Raw genomic sequence first — 21454 nt, forward strand, 5'->3', positions numbered from 1 at the left:
CCTTTCCTCACATGCAAAAAGAGCTCAGAGTTATTTATTGCTGGTGCAACAGAGCAGCATCAATCTTCTCCTGCACATGGAGAAACTCAGCAGTTGAGACCAAAACTGCAATTTAAGCCATTGTAGTTAATCGAAAGTCACTGCATGATTTACTGAACTCTTCTTCCCTTAGGCTTGAAAGCAATCAGGTAGCACAGCAATTTATCAGTGTTTCATTGTTACAGCCAGAAAGCCTGGGCCATCTACTGCTGCTGAAACTGAATCTACTTTAAGGATGCACTTTGATAGGAAAGGTGAAAAGATACAGGCTGGGCTAACTTACCCAAAACTGGTGTGAGCAGCAAGGACAACAAATCACCACTTACAATCATAGAATCAACCAGGTTGGAAGAGACCTCCAAGCTCATCCAGTCCAACCTAGCACCCAGCCCTATCCAATCAACCAGACCATGGCACTAAGTGCCTCAGCCAGGATTTTCTTGAAGACCCCCAGGGACGGTGCCTCCACCACCTCCCTGGGCAGCCCATTCCAATGCCAATCACTCTCTCTGTGAAGAACTTCTTCCTAATACCCAGCCTATACCTACCCTGGCACAACTTGAGACTGTGTGGGCCAGCATTGAAACCTCACACGTCTGTAAAGCTACCCCACAGGAAGAGCAACCTTAGAATCAGCCAGGTTAGAAGAGTAGGTAGAGGGACATTCTCCTGCTCTTTTAATCTCTCCTGGGGTAGCCACACCTGGAGTTCCTGGGCCCAGTCTGAGGCTCTCCTGTTCAACAGAGAGAACTACTGGAGGCTCTGCAGATGTTGAGGGGTCTGTAGCATCTCAGTGGGAAGGAAAGGCGGAGAGATCTGGGGTTGTTGAGCCTAGAGTAGACTGAGAGGGGAAGAGCCAGGCACAAGTCAACCTCATGAGGTTCAACAAGCCACTGGAATGGGCTGCCCAGGGAGGTGGTGGAGTTGCCGTGCCTGGAGGTGTTGAAGCAAAGACTGGATGAGGCACTTAGTGCCATGGTCTGGTTGACTGGCTAGGGCTGGGTGCTAGGTTGGACTGGATGATCTTGGAGGTCTCTTCCAACCTCCTTGATTCTATGACCTCCAAGATCATCCAGTCCAACCTATCACCCAGCCCTATCTTGGAGGTCTATTCCAACCTGGCTGATTATATGATCCTATGATTCTATGAACTTATGATTCTGTGATTCTATGATCCTATAAGTCTATGATTCTGTGATTCTATTATCCTATGATTCTATGATCTTATGAGTCTATGATCCTATGATTCTATTATCCTATGATTCTATGATTCTCTGATCCTATGATTCTATTATCCTATGATTCCTGAATCCAGTTTAAGAGAAGACAATTTGAAATCTACAAGCCATGGCCAGTTTTACTTTCTCTTCCAACTTGCACAGAATCACAGAATGGCTTAGGTTGGAGAGGATCTCAGAGATCATAGAATTACAGAATCAACCAGGTTAGAGGAGAACTCCAACATCATCCACTCCAACCTAGCACCCAGTCCTATCTTGGAGGTCTCCTCCAACCTGATTGATTCTATGATTCTATGATCCTGTGATCCTATGATTCTATGGTCCAACGATTCTCTGATCCTATGATTCCTGAATACAGTTTAATAGAAGACAGTTTGGAATCCACAAGCCATGGCCAGTTTTACTTTCTCTTCCCACTTGCTCAGAATCACAGAATGGCTTAGGTTGGAGAGGATCTCAGAGATCATAGAATCATAGAATCAACCAGGTTGGAAGAGATCTCCAAGATCATCCAGTCCAACCTAGCACCCAGCCCTGGCCAATCAACCAGACCATGGCACTAAGTGCCTCAGCCAGGCTTTGCTTCAACACCTCCAGCAACAGCGACTCCACCACCTCCCTGGGCAGCCCATTCCAATGCCAATCACTCTCTCTGCCAACAACTTCCTCCTAACATCCAGCCTAGACCTCCCTTGCCACATCTCGAGACTTGTTTTTCTTCTTACCCAACTGCTCTGATAGAACTCTAGAAGCTCCCAAACAGGTAATTGAATTCCCTTCCAAAAGCCATCTGTGCATTCACGGCGCTGGGTGATCAGCACAAACTGTTGGCTTAGTTAGAGACAGTAACATCTGGCTTGTTGGTATGCATCAAAGTACAGAACTCTTTTTTGATTACACAACTAAATTGATGGTTAAATGTGTGAGTAAGTGAGCTGGACAGCCTTCTTCTGGCTGCTCAGTGCTTAAAGGTGTGTGCCTTTGACTGCGTTCAAAACTGGATGGGTGGCTGAGCCCAAAGAGTGGTGGTGAACAGAGTTAAATCCAGTTAGTGGTCAGTCACAAGTGGTGTCATAGAATCATAGAATCAAGCAGGTTGGAAGAGACCTCCAACATCATCCAGTCCAACCTAGCACCCAGTCCTATCCAGTCAACCAGACCATGGCACTAAGTGCCTCAGCCAGGCTTTTGTTGAAGACCCCCAGGGACGGTGCCTCCCTGGGCAGCCCATTCCAATGCCAATCACTCTCTCTGGGAAGAATTTCCTCCTAACACCCAGCCTAGACCTCCCCTGCCACAACTTGAGACTGTGTCCCCTTCTTCTCTTGCTGCTTGCCTGGCAGAAGAGACCAATCCCACCTGGCTACAGCCTCCCTTCAGGCAGCTGCAGACAGCAATGAGCTCTGCCCTGAGCCTCCTCTGCTGCAGGCTGCACACCCCCAGCTCCCTCAGCCTCTCCTCACAGGACTCTGCTCCAGGCCCCTCACCTGCCTTGCTGCCCTTCTCCAAACACCTTCCAGCACCTCAACATCTCTCTGCAATGGAGGAGCCCAGAACTGGACACAGCACTCAAGGTGTGGCCTGAGCAGTGCTGAGCACAGGGGCAGAAGAACCTCCCTTGTCCTGCTGCCCACACTGCTCCTGAGCCAGCCCAGGAGGCCATTGGCTCTCTTGGCCACCTGGGCACACTGCTGCCTCATCTTCAGCCTACTATCTATCAGCACCCCCAGGTCCCTTTCCTCCTGGCTGCTGTCCAGCAACTCTGGCCCCAGCCTGCAGCACTGCTTGGGGTTGCTGTGGCCAAAGTACAGAACCCTGCACTCGGCCTTGTTAAGTGCTAAAGAAGGCCCAAACCATCCTGGTCTGCATCAAAAAGCATGACCAGCAGGGACAAAAATGTGATTATCCTTCTCTACTTGGCACACTGTGGTGCTGAGGTGGGTCCAGAGAATGGCAGTGAAGTAATGAATCATAGAATCAGCCAGGTTGGAAGAGAGCTCCAACATCATCCAGGCCAACCTAGCACCCAGCCCTGGCCAAGCAACCAGACCATGGCACTAAGTGCCTCAGCCAGGCTTTGCTTCAACACCTCCAGGCACAGAGACTCCACCACCTCCCTGGGCAGCCCATTCCAATGCCAATCACTCTCTCTGTCAACAACTTCCTCCCAACATCCAGCCTAGACCTCCCCTGGCACAGCTTGAGACTGTGTGGACAATGTGCTGTTTAAACCATCCAGTACAAAAATATCCCTGTTCTACCACACCCTCAGAAACCTCAGCTCCTAATAGGTCCTTGCTTTGGCACTGGCAGTGTGATGCCTTGGTAGCACTGCTATGGAAACAACTGCTGTCTGTGGGCAGATGGCTGGAGGTCGAAGGCAGTCTGGTGCTATGCGCAAAGTACGTCAGCTGAGTGTTCCTGCTAAGCGGCGCCCTGCTGCAAGAGCTGACGACCTCTCCCCTGCTCTGCAGCCTTACCTGCTGGAGCAAGCAGCCGTGGTGATGATGGCCTCACTCACACAGCACAAGCCTTTTGTTTCCACCAGCCTGTGCACAGCCTCACGATGGCAGCAGTCAGCTCACGGTCACAGCATCACAGAGCCAACCAGGTTGGAAAAGACATCTAAGAACATTGAGTCCAATCTATCACCCAACCTTTCTAGTTAACTGTGCTAGCTTGAGCCTAGCTGGAATGTTTTGGGGAGAAGAACTGGATTGGAGGTCTCTTCCAGCCTGCTTGATTCTATGATTACAGTATCACAGTATCACCAAGGTTGGAAGAGACCTCACAGATCATCAAGTCCAACCCTTTACCACAGAGCTCAAGGCCAGACCATGGCACCAAGTGCCACGTCCAGTCCTGCCTTGAACAGCTCCAGGGACGGCGACTCCACCACCTCCCCGGGCAGCCCATTCCAGTGTCCAATGACTCTCTCAGGGAAGAACTTTCTCCTCACCTCCAGCCTAAATCTCCCCTGGCACAGCCTGAGGCTGTGTCCTCTCGTTCTGGTGCTGGCCACCTGAGAGAAGAGAGCAACCTCCTCCTGGCCACAACCATCCCTCAGGTAGTTGCAGACAGCAATAAGGTCACCTCTGAGCCTCCTCTTCTCCAGGCTAACCAATCCCAGCTCCCTCAGCCTCTCCTCGTAGGGCTGTGCTCAAGGCCTCTCCCCAGCCTCGATTACAGGCTGTGACAGGAAGACAAGGCTGATGTCTACCTCACTCATAGGCTTGCTGAGATGTATAAGAACAAGAAATAAAAACATAGATACCCACTCTCACTTCTGCTGCTGGTGAGCTCTGAGCTGCATCTCACTCCCTAACCTCACCCTTCACTTTTTTTTGACTAATTCACTTTGCTTCCCAACCCTCCCAGCTGAACCTCCATTCTTCCTTGGGACTGGGGTAAGGCTGAGAGGGGTAGGCAGAAGGTGAAGGGGTGGTTGGAAGCCCCTCCTGGTGACTCAGGTTTCTGGGAGGGCAGTTGTGTTTCTGTATTACCTTTTACCATGTATATTTCTGTCTATAAGTGTATATACTGTAAATCTCTGCTTGTAAATCTCTGCTTGTATATTGTGCTAAGCTGTAAATATAAAGCCTCATTCAACTTCCAGAGCTGTCTGAGTCTAGTCTGGGTGATTTCCAAAGTGTGGGGAGGCAGGGAGCACCCAAACCATCACATTAATGCAACCAATCAGGTTGGAAGAGACCTCCAAGATCATCCAGTCCAACCTAGCACCCAGCCCTGGCCAAGCAACAACACCATGGCACTAAGTGCCCCAGCCAGGCTTGGCTTCAACACCTCCAGCAACAGAGACTCCACCACCTCCCTGGGCAGCCCATTCCAATGCCAATCACTCTCTCTGACAACAACTTCCTAACAACATCCAGCCTAGACCTGCCCTGCCACAACTTGAGACTGTGTCCCCTTCTTCTGGTGCTGCTTGCCTGGCAGCAGAGCCCAACCCCACCTGGCTACAGCTTGGTCTGGAAATAGTCAATGTTTGAAGGAGATAAGAAGGTTACTTTTTTTTCTAGGAGAAAGCCAGACTTTCAGATGCCAATGACAAACAAATGAGTCAGAGATGGTGCACAACACTCCTGTTGTCCTGTGATTAACTACTGGCAAGAGCAGAAAGTAAAAAACAAGAGCAGATTTTTTGTTGTTGTAGCTGAACAGTGACATCCATCAGCAATTTCTGTCAATTAGGGCTTGCTGTCTGTACACAATCCTCCACTCCAAAAGAGCACACAGCAGCTTCAGTCACAACTAGAAACCTCAACAGCTTCCATGTGCCCTCCTATCCTTGAAACCAAGTGAACAAAGAGGCAGGGAATAACTTACATTTCACATCCTTCTGTAAAGCATCTAGGAGGAAAGGGACCTGGGGGTGCTGGTAGAGAGTAGCTGAAGATGAGGTAGCAGTGCCCAGGTGGGCAGCAGAGCCAATGGCATCCTGGGCTGGCTCAGGAACAGTGTGGGCAGCAGGACAAGGGAGGTTCTTCTGCCCCTGTACTCAGCACTGCTCAGGGCACACCTTGAGTGCTGTGTCCAGTTCTAGACAACCTCAATTCAAGTAGGATGTTGAGGTGCTGGAAGGTGTCCAGAGAAGGGCAGCAAGGCTGGGGAGGGGCCTGGAGCAGAGCCCTGTGAGGAGAGGCTGAGGGAGCTGGGGGTGTGCAGCCTGCAGCAGAGAAGGCTCAGGGCAGAGCTCATTGCTGTCTGCAGCTGCCTGCAGGGAGGCTGTAGCCAGGTGGGGTTGGGCTCTGCTGCCAGGCAAGCAGCAATAGAAGAAGGGGACAGAGTCTGGAGCTGTGCCAGGGCAGGTCTAGGCTGGATGTTGTTAGGAAGTTGTTGTCAGAGAGAGTGATTGGCATTGGAATGGGCTGCCCAGGGAGGTGGTGGAGTTGCTATCCCTGGAGGTGCTGAAGCCAAGCCTGGCTGTGGCACTTAGTGCCATGGTCTAGATAACTGGCTAGAGCTGGGTGCTAGGTTGGACGGGATGATGTTGGAAGTCTCTTCCAACCTGGTTGGTTCTATGATTCACTTCTTCACCCCTCTGTGTCTTACTGAAAGTCAAGTTAAAAGCATGGAAACATTTTCTCCCTGTCTTTTTTTCCTCCTTAGTCACTTTAAGACCTTTCCCCCCTCTTTCTCCTTTTAGCCTAACTCAGATTTATTACTGCCTCTTCCTGACAAGGAATTCCATTGATCTGACACCAAAAATAATACACCAGCACCAGTGTGGGAGTACCAGAACAGCTGCTGGAAAAGCAGCTTGTTTGAGAACATCTGCAGTGGAACTGGCAGCTGGAGGCTGCATTTTGCAAAGGACTGGCTACATCTATTTATTACATTTACAGTCTGAAGGAACACACAAGAAAGAGCTGCAAAGTAAGAATGACTTTTATATGTTGAAATCAAAACTTCTACACTTCTGTCCTTTTTGACACTGTCTGCCACAACAAGCTCCTGGCACAGCTGGCAGCTCCTGGCTTGGACAGATTCACTCTGATGTGGATTAAGAACTGGCTGGAGGGCTGGGCCCAGAGAGTGGTAGTGAATGGTGCCACATCCAGTTGGCAGCTGGCACTGGTGTTGTGCCTGAGGGATCAGTGCTGGGCACAGTCCTGGTCACTATCTTGATTGATGATCTGGACCAGGGGACAGAGTCCAGCATCAGTAAGTTTGCAGATGACACTAAGCTAGGAGCAGGTGTGGAGCTGTTGGAGGGTAGCAGAGCCCTGCAGAGGGACCTGGCCAGGCTGGATGGGTGGGCAGAGGCCAATGGGGTGAGACTGAACAAGGCCAAGGGCAGGGTTCTGCACTTTGGCCACAACAACCCCAAGCAGTGCTGCAGGCTGGGGACAGAGTGGCTGGAAAGCAGCCAGGAGGAAAGGGACCTGGGGGTGCTGATAGATAGTAAGCTGAAGCTGAGGCAGCAGTGTGCCCAGGTGGGCAGCAGAGCCAATGGCATCCTGGGCTGGCTCAGGAGCAGTGTGGGCAGCAGGATAAGGGAGGTTCTTGTGCCCCTGTGCTCAGCACTGCTCAGGCCACCCCTGGAGTGCTGTGTCCAGTTCTGGGCTCCTCAATTCAAGAGAGATGTTGAGGTGCTGGAAGGTGTCCAGAGAAGGGCAGCAAGGCTGGGGAGGGGCCTGGAGCAGAGCCCTGTGAGGAGAGGCTGAGGGAGCTGGGGGTGTGCAGCCTGCAGCAGAGGAGGCTCAGGGCAGAGCTCATTGCTGTCTGCAGCTCCCTGAAGGGAGGCTGTAGCCAGGTGGGGTTGGGCTCTGCTGCCAGGCAAGCAGCAACAGAAACAGAGGACAGTCTCAATGCTGGATGTTGTTAGGAAGTTGTTGGCAGAGAGAGTGATTTGCATGAAGACCTCCAAGCTCATCCAGTCCAACCTAGCACCCAGCCCTGTCCAACTAACCAGACCATGGCACTAAGTGCCCCAGCCAGGCTTTTCTTGAACACCTCCAGGCACAGAGACTCCACCACCTCCCTGGGCAGCCCATTCCAATGCCAATCACTCTCTCTGACAGGAACTTCCTAACAACATCCAGCCTAGACCTCCCCTGACACAACTCCAGACTCTCTCCCCTTGTTCTGTTGCTGCTTGCCTGGCAGCAGAGCCCAACCCCACCTGGCTACAGCCTCCCTGCAGGCAGCTGCAGGCAGCAATGAGCTCTGCCCTGAGCCTCCTCTGCTGCAGGCTGCACACCCCCAGCTCCCTCAGCCTCTCCTCACAGGGCTGTGCTCCAGGCCCCTCCCCAACCTTACTGCCCTTCTCTGGACACCTTCCAGTATCAAGGGGCCCAGAACTGGACAGTTTAGACCCAGGACACTCCAGAACTCTCTCATATGCATCTCATTACCAAATAAGAGTGATGGAACTTCTCCTTTGAAGAAACACTGCAATAAATCAAGGTTGGTTGATGAGTCTCCTAAGACACAAGTGGGGGAAGCAGGCAGCACATTGACATACAGCTCAGTAGCAGACTGCTTGTAGTCATCCTCAACACAAACTCCTGCCTCTCTTATTTGATGGGTGCCTCTAGGGACTGATTCACTCCAGCTCCCCTAGACACCAATCTTGGGAGATGAATCACCCTCTCAGAGGTGTCCAGCTCTCCTGCTGGCTCCAGGGAGTTCAGGCAACCTTATTTTTTTTTGCACTCACATTTAGATGCATCTGGATGAGTCCAAACCTGCCTGGCTCAGGCTCAGCACTGTGGTATGTGCATCAAACACATGCTTGAGTTTGCTTGCCTGACTTAGAGCCTGATGAAACACATTTCAGGAAGGGTAGGTTTGAAGAACATTTGTGCTGCTTTGAGCTTAGCTGGGATGTTTTGGTGAGAACAATTAGATGCTAGGCTGTGAAAAGGAAACAGTGGTGATGGCTGCTGCACTCATAGGCTTGCTGAGATGGATAACAACAGGGACATAAACAGAGATAATGCAGCTGTTTGCTCTCTGGCTTTGTGGCTGCAGCTCTCTCTCTAACCTAACCTGCTGTCTGTGTAACTAATCTATCTGCTTCCTAATCCCCCTGGCCGACCCTCCAAACTCATCTTGAACATAAGGCATAGTCTGGGGTAAGGTAGAGGAGTGGGAGGAAGGTGGAAGGGTGGTTGGGAGCCCCTCCTGTGGACTCAGGTTTCTGGGAGGGCTGCTGTGTGTCTGCAGTACCTTTACCTTGTCTGTTGCTGCCTGTAGCTGCACAGATTGTACATCTCTGCTTCTATCTTGTGCTGAGCTGCAAATATAAAGCTGCATTCTTCAATTCCCAGATGGACTGAGTCTAGTCTGAGTGATTTTACTTAACTGGGGCGGGGGGGGGGGGGCAGGTTACACCCAAACCATCACAACATTTTACACCCAAGTAGTTGAGGTAGAAGTATTTAGTGCTGTATTGCTGCGTCCTGTAATGCCAAGAGACACTTCCAACTGTTTTCTCCACTGCCCTTAGGCTAACAGCTCTAATTGGTCTCACTGCTGCCTTTCTGTGATGGCAGATTTGGCATATGTCTCCTCCACACAGTGTCCATACAACCCACCTGGCTTAGGTACTCACACACATGCAGTGCTCTTGCTGTGCTGCTTGGTGCTGGCAAGTGGGCACTGGCCAGGCTGAACTGAAATCATCTTCTGAAAATCACAGAATCAGGCAGGGTTGGAAGGGACCACAAGGAGCAGCCAGTTCCAACCCCCTGCCATGCCCAGGGACACCCTACCCCAGAGCAGGCTGCACACAACCTCAGCCAGCCTGGCCTCAAACACCTCCAGCCATGGGGCCTCAATCACCTCCCTGGGCAACCCAGTCCAGCCTCTCACCACTCTCATGCTCAACAACTTCCTCCTCACCTCCAGTCTATATACTTGAAGGCTGTGGGTCATACCTTGACACACACCTCACACCCCCCAGAACCACTCAGCCCACAAGCCAGCCCTTCTCAGCTGCTGTCATCCTGCTCCATTTCTTTCTGTGTGAGCAGAACTCTCTGATCAGCTAACTGCAAACACCTGCTGCCTCTTTACTACTGAAGCAGTTTTCTTGCCTGCATTTTACTCCACTTTCAGGAATTAGCAGTTTCTGTGGCTCTATCAGAAGTTATCTCGGAAGTCAGGTTGCCAAGTGCAGGGTTCTGCACTTTGGCCACATCTGCCACAAGCAGCACTACAGGCTGGGGACAGAGTGGCTGAGAGCAGCCAGGCAGAGAGGGATCTGGGGATGCTGGGAGATAGAAGGTGAACACGAGGCAGCAGTGCCCAGGTGGGCAGCAGAGCCAATGGCATCCTGGGCTGGCTCAGGAGCAGTGTGGGCAGCAGGACAAGGGAGGTTCTTCTGCCCCTGTGCTCAGCACTGCTCAGGCCACCCCTTGAGTGCTGTGTCCAGTTCTGGGCTCCTCCATTCAAGAGAGATGTTGAGGTGCTGGAAGGTGTCCACAGAAGGGCAATGGAGCTGGGGAGGGGCCTGGAGCAGAGCCCTGTGAGGAGAGGCTGAGGGAGCTGGGGGTGTGCAGCCTGCAGCAGAGGAGGCTCAGGGCAGAGCTCATTGCTGTCTGCAGCTGCTTGAAGGGAGGCTGTAGCCAGGTGGGGTTGGGCTCTGCTGCCAGGCAAGCAGCAACAGAACAAGGGGACACAGTCTGGAGTTGTGGCAGGGGAGGTCTAGGCTGGATGTTGTTAGGAAGTTGTTGTCAGAGAGAGTGATTGGCATTGGAATGGGCTGCCCAGGGAGGTGGTGGAGTCTCTGTGCCTGGAGGTGTTCAAGCAAAGCCTGGATGAGGCACTTAGTGCCATGGTCTGGTTGCTTGGCCAGGGCTGGGTGCTAGGTTGGCCTGGATGCTCTTGGAGGTCTCTTCCATCCTGGTTGATTCTATGATTCCAAGTCAGAAACCTCAACTGCTTGAAAACTGCCAGCTCAGAGTGAGCTTTTCTCTTGCTCTCCTCCCAACACGCAGCACAGAATCCAAGCTGCTGCAGCATCTCTCCTCATGCCTGGGAAGGAAAGGGGTGACAGGGCAGAGCTCTTGGGAAGCTGACTGTCTTACCCCATTAGGATTGGTTGGGATTCCCTGCTAATACATTTGCTGATCTGTAGAAGTGGCTGCACACACACTGAATGTATGGATGCAGCATTAGTTCAGCTTGGCCAGCTTCATCCCCAGCAAGAGCCCTCCCTTTTTCAGCCTGTTGGATATGACAACTGCTGTCATGTAGTCACTTCCAGTCTACTGCCCTTTCCTCCTGTGACAACTGGATTTTCCTTCTCTGAGGATACAGACAATGCAAAATTTGGCACTGCTGCTACAACCCAGCAAAAGGAGAAGGTTAATAATGGACTGAAAAGAGGTACCTGACAGCAGCTGGGACTGGTGAAGATGGAGGAGGCACCCACAGCTCAGGAGTTATCCAGGGGACAGTGTTTAGTCCTCCCATTCACTGCTTGGCATGACACAAGCCTGATGTGTACTTGGACGAGGCTGGTGTGTGCTTGGACAAGGCTGGTGTGTGCCTGGAGGTCTCAGGAAGTGAAGAGCAACAGAACACCTGATTGGAGAGGCTGAGGGAGCTGGGGGGGTGCAGCCTGCAGAAGAGGAGGCTCAGGGCAGAGCTCATTGCTGTCTACAACTCCCTGAAGGGAGGCTGTAGCCAGGTGGGGTTGGGCTCTGCTGCCAGGCAAGCAGCAACAGAACAAGGGGACACAGTCTCAAGTTGTGCCAGGGGAGGTCTAGGCTGGATGTTAGGAGGAAGTTGTTGCCAGAGAGAGTGATTGGCATTGGAATGGGCTGCCCAGGGAGGTGGTGGAGTCTCTGTGCCTGGAGGTGTTGAAGCCAAGCCTGGCTGGGGCACTTGGTGCCATGGTCTGGTTGATTGGCCAGGGCTGGGTGCTAGGTTGGCCTGGATGAGCTTGGAGGTCTCTTCCAACCTGGTTGATTCTATGAATCTATGATTTAGCCAGCACAGCAAGCCAGCTCACCTGGCTGTAACTCTTCTCCTTGACAAGTAGGCAAGTGTACTAATTACAGTATCCCACACCCTAAAATGTGCTGCTGTTCAACAGCAATGGACAGACATCAGCAGCATGTCAAGCACCACTTTCTTTAGCTCCTTCTTTAAGGTATTCTCCCCTCAAGAGCCACCAGGTAACTACCAAGCCTACAGAACCCTAAATATCATAGAATCACAGAATCAATTATACAATCAATCAGTTTGGAAGAGACCTCCAAGATCATCCAGTCCAACCTAGCACCCAGCCTTATTCAGTCTTCTAGACCATGGCACTAAGTGCCCCAGCCAGGCTTGGCTTCAACACCTCCAGCCACAGACTCCACCACCTCCCTGGGCAGCCCATTCCAATGCCAATCACTCTCTCTGACAACAACTTCCTAACAACATCCAGCCTGAACCTCTCCTGGCACAGCTTGAGACTCTGTCCCCTTCTTCTGTTGCTGCTTGCCTGGCAGCAGAGCCCAACCCCACCTGGCTACAGCCTCCCTGCAGGCAGCTGCAGACAGCAATGAGCTCTGCCCTGAGCCTCCTCTGCTGCAGGATGCACACCCCCAGCTCCCTCAGCCTCTCCTCACAGGGCTCTGCTCCAGGCCCTTCACCAGCCTTGCTGCCCTTATCTGGACACCTTCCAGCACCTCAACCTCTCTCTTGAATTGAGGAGCCCAGAACTGGACACAGCACTCAAGGGGTGGCCTGAGCAGTGCTGAGCACAGGGGCAGAAAACCGCCTGTGTCCTATTTGCCACAGTGTTCCTGATCCAGGCCAGGATGCCATTGGCTCTCCTGCTCACCTGGGCACACTGCTGCCTCACATCACACATAAACTTCCAAGACAAACAACGCAACCTATTGCCTGCTCTCTCAAAACCCAGCCCTGTTTGCAAGTGAGAGCAGTGCAGCCCAAGAAGATGGAAGCAGCAGGAGTCACGCTCCGCAGGCAAGCACTGGAGCGTGTCTCTCGTGCTGCTTTTACCCTCACAGAAAGGAATCACTTTTTCCTTGGAGGTTGGCATAACACAGCTCAAAGTAGAGGCAGCACACACCTTGCAATTTTGTGGCTTGAGTGCTCTTAATGTGCATGGGAAAAGAGTTTAATTCCTGGCAGAAGAAGCAGCTCTGGCAAGTAACCGCTCAGCTCTCGGAAACATCTGACACCAGACAGAGCTGAGGCAGTGCAGATGAAGCCTGAGATCTCTACAGACATTTAAGATGCAAACTTGAAGCTGAATATGAGGAATACCTTTAGAAAAGCTTTCCTTTTCCCCTTTGATTTCTACCACACAGTATCACAGTATCACCAAGGTTGGAAGAGACCTCACAGATCATCAAGTCCAACCCTTTAGCACAGAGCTCAAGGCCAGACCATGGCACCAAGTGCCACGTCCAGTCCTGCCTTGAACAGCTCCAGGGACGGCGACTCCACCACCTCCCCGGGCAGCCCATTCCAGTGTCCAATGACTCTCTCAGGGAAGAACTTTCTCCTCACCTCCAGCCTAAATCTCCCCTGGCACAGCCTGAGGCTGTGTCCTCTTGTTCTGGTGATGGCCACCTGAGAGAAGAGAGCAACCTCCTCCTGGCCACAACCACCCTTCAGGTAGTTGTAGACAGCAATAAGGTCTCCCCTGAGCCTCCTCTTCTCCAGGCTAACCAATCCCAGCTCCCTCAGCCTCTCCTCATAGGGCTTGTGCACACATGAAGCCACTGAATAGCTGCAGCACGCCAAGCCTGTCTGCATCACTTCTATCAGTGCAGCCCTGTCTCTACCAGCGCAGTCCTGTCTCATGCTGGACAACAGCAGCACGTTTCCAGTTGACACTGAAGTGTGGTCTGAAGTTGGCATGCACTGCACAAGGAATGAGGCTGTTACATCCAAGAGAGAGAATCACAGAATCATAGAATCAAGCAGGTTGGAAGAGACCTCCAAGATCATCCAGTCCAACCTAGCACCCAGCCCTGGCCAGTCAATGAGATATACTACAGAGCATACTACAGATCTCACCATTTTTGCACCAAAGAACTGATACTTCTGAAAAGTAAGAGGGCAGTGCAAAGCAAAAACTGCTATTTCAAGCTGAGGCAGGGCACACCCCAAGAAGTTGGTGCCTTTGTCTTTAAAGCAAAAGACATAAACCTCTTAGACAATATTAACTCAGTACAGAAAAAATGGTAGCATTCTAGGGACTTATTTTCACATCATTCTCAAAGTCACAGGCTCAGAGGATGTTAGGGGTTGGAAGGGACCCGAGGAGATCATCCAGTCCAACCCCCCTGCCAGAGCAGGACCACACAATCTAGCACAGATCACAGAGGAACACATCCAGACAGGCCTTGACAGGCTCCAGAGAAGGAGACTTCACAGCCTCTCTGGGCAGCCTGTGCCAGGGCTCTGGGACCCTTACAGGAAAGAAGTTCCTCCTTGTGTTGAGGCAGAACCTCTTTTGCTGTAACTTACACCCATTGCTCCTTGTCCTATCCCAGGGAGCAGGTGAGAAGAGCCAGGACTGAGGTACAACCACTTTATCAGCTGCTCACATTGCTGCAGCTTACACCCACTGCTCCTTGTCCTATCCTAGGGAGCAGGTGAGAAGAGCCACGACTGAGGTACAGCCACTTTACTGCTGCTCACATATCAACAGTAGTTTCTTCGTTGGAGAATCACTTTCTTCATCAAAAATCACTCACACAGGAGCAACAGAAAACATATTAGAGGGCTAGAAAGGCTCCACAGGCATGAAGTCACTTTAAAAACACACACATGCACAGACACTCACGGCACTGTGGATGGAATGGAGCATGCAGAGCAAATTCCTGCCCGGGGTTAAATATACAGGAGGGGAAAAAAACAAAGCAGCATTTACCGTCTGGCACAGGTGCATTTAACTCAGAAACATTGTAAGATGGTGAAGGTGCCACTCGTGCCGAATGTTTCTTCATCCTTTGCCACTGCTCTCCTGCTCACAGGCTCACCTCGGCTCTAGGCTGCATCGCCTTTGCTCCCGAGTACTCTAATACTCGGCTACGGCTGGTGGCAAGACGTTGTTCTGGAGCTGCTGCGGTAGGCTAGGAGTACCCACTTGCTGTTTCCCTGGGAAACCATTTGCAACCCATTCAAACGATGCTTGACCTCTGCTAAGGCTCCTCTTTCATTCAGTTGTGAAGCACGGCAGATGAAGCACATCAAGCGGCGGCGCCGGGCAAAGCGCAAAGCGCAGCAGCCCCTTGGCGTGGGAGCCAGGAGCGCATCACAGAGCTGTGCCCCGGGAGCCAAGCAGGCAGGAGAGTAGACAACCCCCAGGGAATTATGCAACGCAATTTTCTGGTTCCTTACACTGGGACAATATAGAGATGATTACAGGAATTGTTTTAAATCAACTTTGACTGATGGAGCTCCTGCAGAGAGCAGCCAAAGCAGGACCGCCGCGGGCTAAAGCGCTGGTCGCATCCTGCTCTGCACCCAAGAACGAAGCTATGCCACTGCAGGTGGCTCTCCTCTTTTAATGTCCTAAAAACCTGGCACAACCAGGAAATAGATGTAGGCTACGACTGCTTTACATCTCTTCCTAGCTTCCCTTGAGGCAGTCAGGACACTTTTGTCTTTTCTCTGGCATCTTCCCTCTTTCTCCGGCATCTTCTCTCTTTCCCTGGCATCTTCCCTCTTCTACTCCCTTTTTATTATCAGTTATATTACTGGGAATTGTTCGGTTAGAACAGTGTTGTCCCTCTTGCTCTAACATCTTCCTTCTTTCTCTAGCATCTTCCCTCTTCCTCCGACATCTTCCCTCTTTCCCTGGCATCTTCCCTCTTTCCCTGGCATCTTCCCTCTTTCCCTGGCATCTTCCCTCTTTCCCTGGCATCGTCCTTCTTTCTCTAGCATCTTCCCTCTTCCTCCGACATCTTCCCTCTTTCTCTGACATCTTCCCTCTTCCTCTGACATCTTCCTTCTTTCTCTTGCATCTTCCTTCTTTCTCTGGCATCTTCCTTCTTTCTCTGGCATCTTCCCTCTTTCTCTGGCATCTTCCCTCTTTTACTCCCTTTTTATTATTAGTTACATTACTGGAAATTGTCCAGTCAGAACAGTGTTGTCCTTTCTCTGGCATCTTCCTTCTTCCTCTGGCATCGTCCTTCTTTCTCTAGCATCTTCCCTCTTTCTCTGGCATCTTCCCTCTTTTACTCCCTTTTTATTATCAGTTATATTACTGGAAATTGTTCAGTCAGGACAGGTCCATCCCTCTTTCTCTAGCATCTTCCCTCTTTCTCTGGCATCTTCCTTCTTTCTCTAGCATCTTCCCTCTTTCTCTGGCATCTTCCCTCTTTTACTCCCTTTTTATTATTAGTTACATTACTGGAAATTGTCCAGTCAGAATAGTGTTGTCCTTTCTCTGGCATCTTCCCTCTTTCTCTGGCATCTTCCCTCTTCTACTCCCTTTTTATTATCAGTTATATTACTGGGAATTGTTCAGTCAGGGCAGTTGTGTCTCCCTGCCTTGTTGGGACAGAGAACAGCCTGCACTCCACTAGTGGGGTGCAGTGTCAGTAAGAAAGAGACAGTGGTTAACTCTGTGGAGGGAAGGAGAAAGCATCTGCATCTCACCACTGCCTTTCCCAAGGCCATCCCACCTCAGTGTCAAGCACCTGGGACACAGTACAAAATGAGTATAGAAAAGAGAAATGGTTGTATACAGCTGTTGGGTCTTCCACCCAGCATGTCCTCTCCTGGAAAACTTGGAGCAATCCTTTAGAATCTTCATTACATCCTACCCTGCTCTAGGGTAGGGTGTCCCTGCCCATGGCAGGGGGGTTGGAACTAGGTGATCCTTGTGGTCCCTTCCAACCCTGACTGATCCTATGATTCTTTGATCCCCTGTGCCTGCTGAGACTCTCCACCATGACATCCTTTTGCACAGCATCACACTGCATCACAACAAAGCCAGCCAGCTTTTACTGCTTATCTGCATGCAAAGGACTTCCAGCCCTCAATAACAAGCACCATTCCAAAGAAAATTATCTTCCCAATTTGCAGAAGGAATTTCATTCTCCTCTCCAAGGTGCTGAGAGTCAGCAGAGTTTGTGATAGAGTAATCACCAGGCAAGTAATTGCCAGCACCACACTCACAGAGCTGTCTATTAATACGTGCCTTGTCCTTGAGCATTTCTAGGATACAAACAACATGATAATAGAAAACAGAGATTGTTTGTAGAAAACCATTTCTGGAAGCAGGAGCTTCTAATGGAATCATTAAGGAGCCTTAACAATGGGGAGGAGGAAACACATGAGACAATGTCAGGCAATTGCAGGCAATTCCTTCAGAGGCTTTCAGCGGTAACGGCAGAAGGAGACTGCCTGGAGCAGCTGCTCCTTCTTGCTTCCAAAGGAAAACGAGCCATCATCCCAACACTAACTCAAAAGCCACAAACCCACAGAGCCATTTACACTCCACACAACACCTACAGGACAAACTAACAGGTATAGAACTGGTTTAAAACTATTAGCCCCCATCACAGACTGCTTCTTGAAAGGCATCAGCTACACGAGCAAGAGCTCTGGACGTCTGTTTCTGCTCCTGCTGTGAATAGCTGATCACATTGCAGTCTAAGATCACAGGATGTTAGAAGTTGGAAGGGACCCAAGGGATTTAAAGCAAAAGACATGAATAAACTTATTAGACAATATTAACATGCTACAGAAAAGATGATAGTGTTCTATAGACTTATTTTCACATCATTCTCAAAGTCACAGGCTCACAGGGTGTTAGGGGCTGGAAGGGACCCGAGGAGATCCTGCAGTCCAAGCTCCCTGCCAAAGCAGGACCACACAATCTAGCACAGATCACAGAGGAACACATCCAGACAGGCCTTGAAAGTCTCCAGAGAAGAACACCCCATAACCTCTCTGGGCAGCCTGTGCCAGGGCTCTGGGACCCTTACAGGAAAGAAGTTCCCCCTTGTGTTGAGATGGAACCTCCTGTGCTGCAGCTTACACCCATTGCTGCTTGTCCTATCCCAGGGAGCAGTGAGCAGAGCCTGTCCCCCCTCTCCTGACCCCCAGCCCTCAGATCTTTATAAACATTGATTAAATCCCCTCTAAGTCTTCTCTTCTCCAGACTAAACAGCCCCAGGTCCCTCAGCCTCTCCTCATGAGGCAGTGATCCAGCCCCCTGATCATCCTCAGAGCCCTCTGCTGGACCCTCTCCAGCTGATCCCTGTCCCTCTTAAATTGAGGAGCCCAAAGCTGAGGCAGTATTCAAGAAGAGATCTCAGCAGGGCAGAGTAGAGGGGGAGGAGAACCTCCCTTGATCTGCTGGACACACAATGCTCCCAAGGATCCCATTGGCCTTCTTGGCCACAAGGGCACATTGCTGTGCCATGGATGTTCTCCACCAGCACCTCCAGGTCCCTCTCCACAGGGCTGCTCTCCAGCAGTCACCTCCCAGCCTGGACTGATGCAGTTTATTGTTCCTCCCCAAGTGCAGGGACTTGGGAGTGCTGCTGGACGAGAGACTCAAGAGGAGCCAGCAGTGTGCACTTGCAACCCAGAAAGCCAAGCAGAGCCTGGGCTGCAGCAGCAGAAGTGTGGCCAGCAGGGCCAGGGAGGTGATTCTCCCCCTCTGCTGTGCTCTGCTGAGACCCCACCTGGAGTCCTGCATCCAGCTCTGGAGCCCCTGGGACAAGAGGGCTGTGGAGATGCTGGAGAGTGTCCAGAGCAGGGCCAGGAGAATGCTGAGAGGCTGCAGCAGCTCTGCTGTGAGCACAGCCTGAAAGAGTTGGGGCTGTGCAGGCTGGAGCAGAGGAGGCTCCCAGGTGACCTTCTTATGGCCTGCCAGCATCTGAAGTGGGCTACAAAAAAGCTGGGGAGGGACTTTTTAGGCTGTCAGGGAGGGACAGGACTGGGGGGAATGGAGCAAAGCTGGAGGTGGGGAGATTGAGAGTGGAGGTGAGGAGGAAGTTCCTGAGCAGGAGAGTGGTGAGAGGCTGGAGTGGGCTGCCCAGGGAGGTGGTTGAGGCCCCATGGCTGGAGGTGTTTGAGGCCAGGCTGGCTGAGGCTGTGTGCAGCCTGCTCTAGGGTAGGATGTCCCTGGGCATGGCAGGGGAGTTGGAACTGGCTGCTCCTTGTGCTCCCTTCCAACCCTGACTGATTTTATGGTTCCATGATCTATTTATTATGTTTATATTGTGAAGGAACCCAGAAGGCAGTGCTGCAAAGAATGATTTTTGTATGATGAAATCTAAACTTTGGCACAAAACAATCCACACTGACCTACAGAAACTATTTCCCCTGTTTGCCAAGGATGCATTGCAGTAGTGTAAATTACACAGTGTGTAACTATTCAGTGTAAATGTAACCTAGGCTGCAGGCTCACGACCTCCACATCTGTTCTTAGTTGAGGTCAACACTGCTAAGATAGCAACCAAAGCTCTGGAGATAGAAGTATCCATTCCCTTGTACCAGCTTGATTATAAAAGACAAGAATGGCATCCTGGGCTGGCTCAGGAGCAGTGTGGGCAGCAGGACAAGGGAGGCTCTTCTGCCCCTGTGCTCAGCACTGCTCAGGCCACACCTTGAGTGTTGTGTCCAGTTCTGGGCTCCTCCATTCAAGAGAGATGTTGAGGTGCTGGAAGGTGTCCAGAGAAGGGCAGCAAGGCTGGGGAGGGGCCTGGAGCAGAGCCCTGTGAGGAGAGGCTGAGGGAGCTGGGGGTGTGCAGGCTGCAGCAGAGGAGGCTCAGGGCAGAGCTCATTGCTGTCTGCAACTACCTGAAGGGAGGCTGTAGCCAGGTGGGGTTGGGCTCTGCTGCCAGGCAAGCAGCAACAGAAGAAGGGGACAGAGTCTCAAGCTGTGCCAGGAGAGGTCTAGGCTGGATGTTGTTAGGAAGTTGTTGTCAGAGAGAGTGATTGGCATTGGAATGGGCTGCCCAGGGAGGTGGTGGAGTTGCTGTTCCCTGGAGGTGTTGAAGCCAAGCCTGGCTGGGGCACTTAGTGCCATGGTCTGGTTGATTGGCCAGGGCTGGGTGCTAGGTTGGCCTGGATGATCTTGGAGCTGTCTCCCAACCTGCTTGATTCTATGATTCTATGAATTGAACGAGGTGAGTCTCAGGAAGAGTCCCTGCAGCAGCTGGAGGCCTCTGAACCATATGCAGCTTGTTACCAACTGCCTGCCTGGCACGGGCACAGGGCACGCTGCTTGCAGCAGTCTCTGTCCCCTAGCTCAGTAAATATTAATCCAGAGGAGAAGCTGTGAGCCTGCTGACTCACTAACCAGACAGCAAACCAGCATCAGAATCAGGGAGTGCTGAATCACTTCCACTAACAACTACCCCACGTTGAGAGCAGAGAGAGGCTGCTGCCGTCAAAACACACCCAGCTCCCTGGGCTCACAACGTCTCCCTTTGCAGGAGTTACTCACACAGATTCAGGAACCTGCTGCAAAAGTCAAAGCTGTTCCCTCTTCTCCACTGAAGCTGCAACCTACGTCAAGTTGTAAACCCAGCCCCAGGTACCTGCAGCTTTATCCTAAGGGTCAGCCCCACAAACTCTGCTCCAGCCACAGACGTACTGCTGGCAACACAGAAGAGAAAGAGGCTCCAGTTCTGGAGTTCCTAATACAAGAGGGCTGTGGAGATGCTGGAGAGTGTCCAGAGCAGGGCCAGGAGGATGCTGAGAGGCTGCAGCAGCTCTGCTGTGAGCACAGACTGAAAGAGTTGGGGCTGTGCAGGCTGGAGCAGAGGAGGCTCCCAGGGGACCTTCTTGTGGCCTTCCAGCATCTGAAGGGAGCTCCAAAAAAGCTGGGGAGGGACTTTTGAGGCTGTGAGGGAGTGCCAGGAGTGGGGGGAATGGAGCAAAGCTGGAGGTGGGGAGATTGAGAGTGGAGGTGAGGAGGAAGTTCCTGAGCATGAGAGTGGTGAGAGGCTGGACTGGGTTGCCCAGGGAGGTGGTTGAGGCCCCATGGCTGGAGGTGTTCAGGGCCAGGCTGGATGAGGCTGTGTGCAGCCTGCTCTAGGGTAGGGTGTCCCTGGGCATGGCAGGGGGGCTGGAACTGGCTGCTCCTTGTGGTCCCTTCCAACCCTGCCTGATGCTATGATTGAAACAGCTGCACTAGTCCATGGAACACTGAATTTCCACACTGCTAATGGGCTTCATCTCAACTGACTTTGGCCACTGACATCTGCACCAACTATAGCAAAATGTTTTTAAAGCTCCTAGTGGGGAACTGGTAACTGTAGAGGACAGCTCACATGGTCTCTCTTAGATGTCCATTGCAAACTGAGATGAGTAACCCTCTGAAGGAACCCAATGCCTATGATGGTGGTGAGGCAATCTGCTCACACTTGATAGGCTTTTAGTGAGGACAGGTGCTCCCAAAGGGAATGCCTGCTAAAGACATGAAAGGGCTTTCTTTGACCCTCCTTCCACTGTGGAACAGTGCTCAGATGGAAAATTGCAGCCTGTCTTTGTTTTCAACACCACTGCTCCCAAGGTCTGTATGAAACCCACTTTGCATATGTCCCTGCAGCAGACAGGTCCATTCCAAATCACCAGGCTGCAAGACTCTCATAAACATGACTTATATTGGCCCTTCCAGACTGAGCATGTGTTTTCAGATGACAAGCTAAAAGGCCATTATCAAGCTCATCTGATCCTCTTGGAATATAAATTAGATCCAA

General features: G+C 51.5%; 1 protein-coding gene across 6 annotated transcripts in view; it reads right to left on the reverse strand.

The window, feature by feature from the left end:
• The window catches only part of SLC35F4 (solute carrier family 35 member F4), a 277284-nt gene that overhangs the window by 42794 nt on the left and 213036 nt on the right, over positions 1 to 21454 (reverse strand). The window contains exon 1 of one of the 6 annotated variants that reach the window (XM_064150622.1): positions 14656 to 14746. The exons of the other annotated variants lie outside the window; for them this stretch is intronic. Within the exon in view, the coding sequence (XP_064006692.1) occupies positions 14656 to 14731 (76 nt within the window). The 5' untranslated portion in view covers positions 14732 to 14746. Of the gene's footprint in view, positions 1 to 14655; positions 14747 to 21454 lie in introns of those variants that run through there. 6 annotated transcript variants of the gene reach the window in all.

The sequence above is a fragment of the Pogoniulus pusillus genome, chromosome 1 (genome assembly GCF_015220805.1).
Source record: "Pogoniulus pusillus isolate bPogPus1 chromosome 1, bPogPus1.pri, whole genome shotgun sequence".
Taxonomy (NCBI): Eukaryota; Metazoa; Chordata; class Aves; order Piciformes; family Lybiidae; genus Pogoniulus; species Pogoniulus pusillus.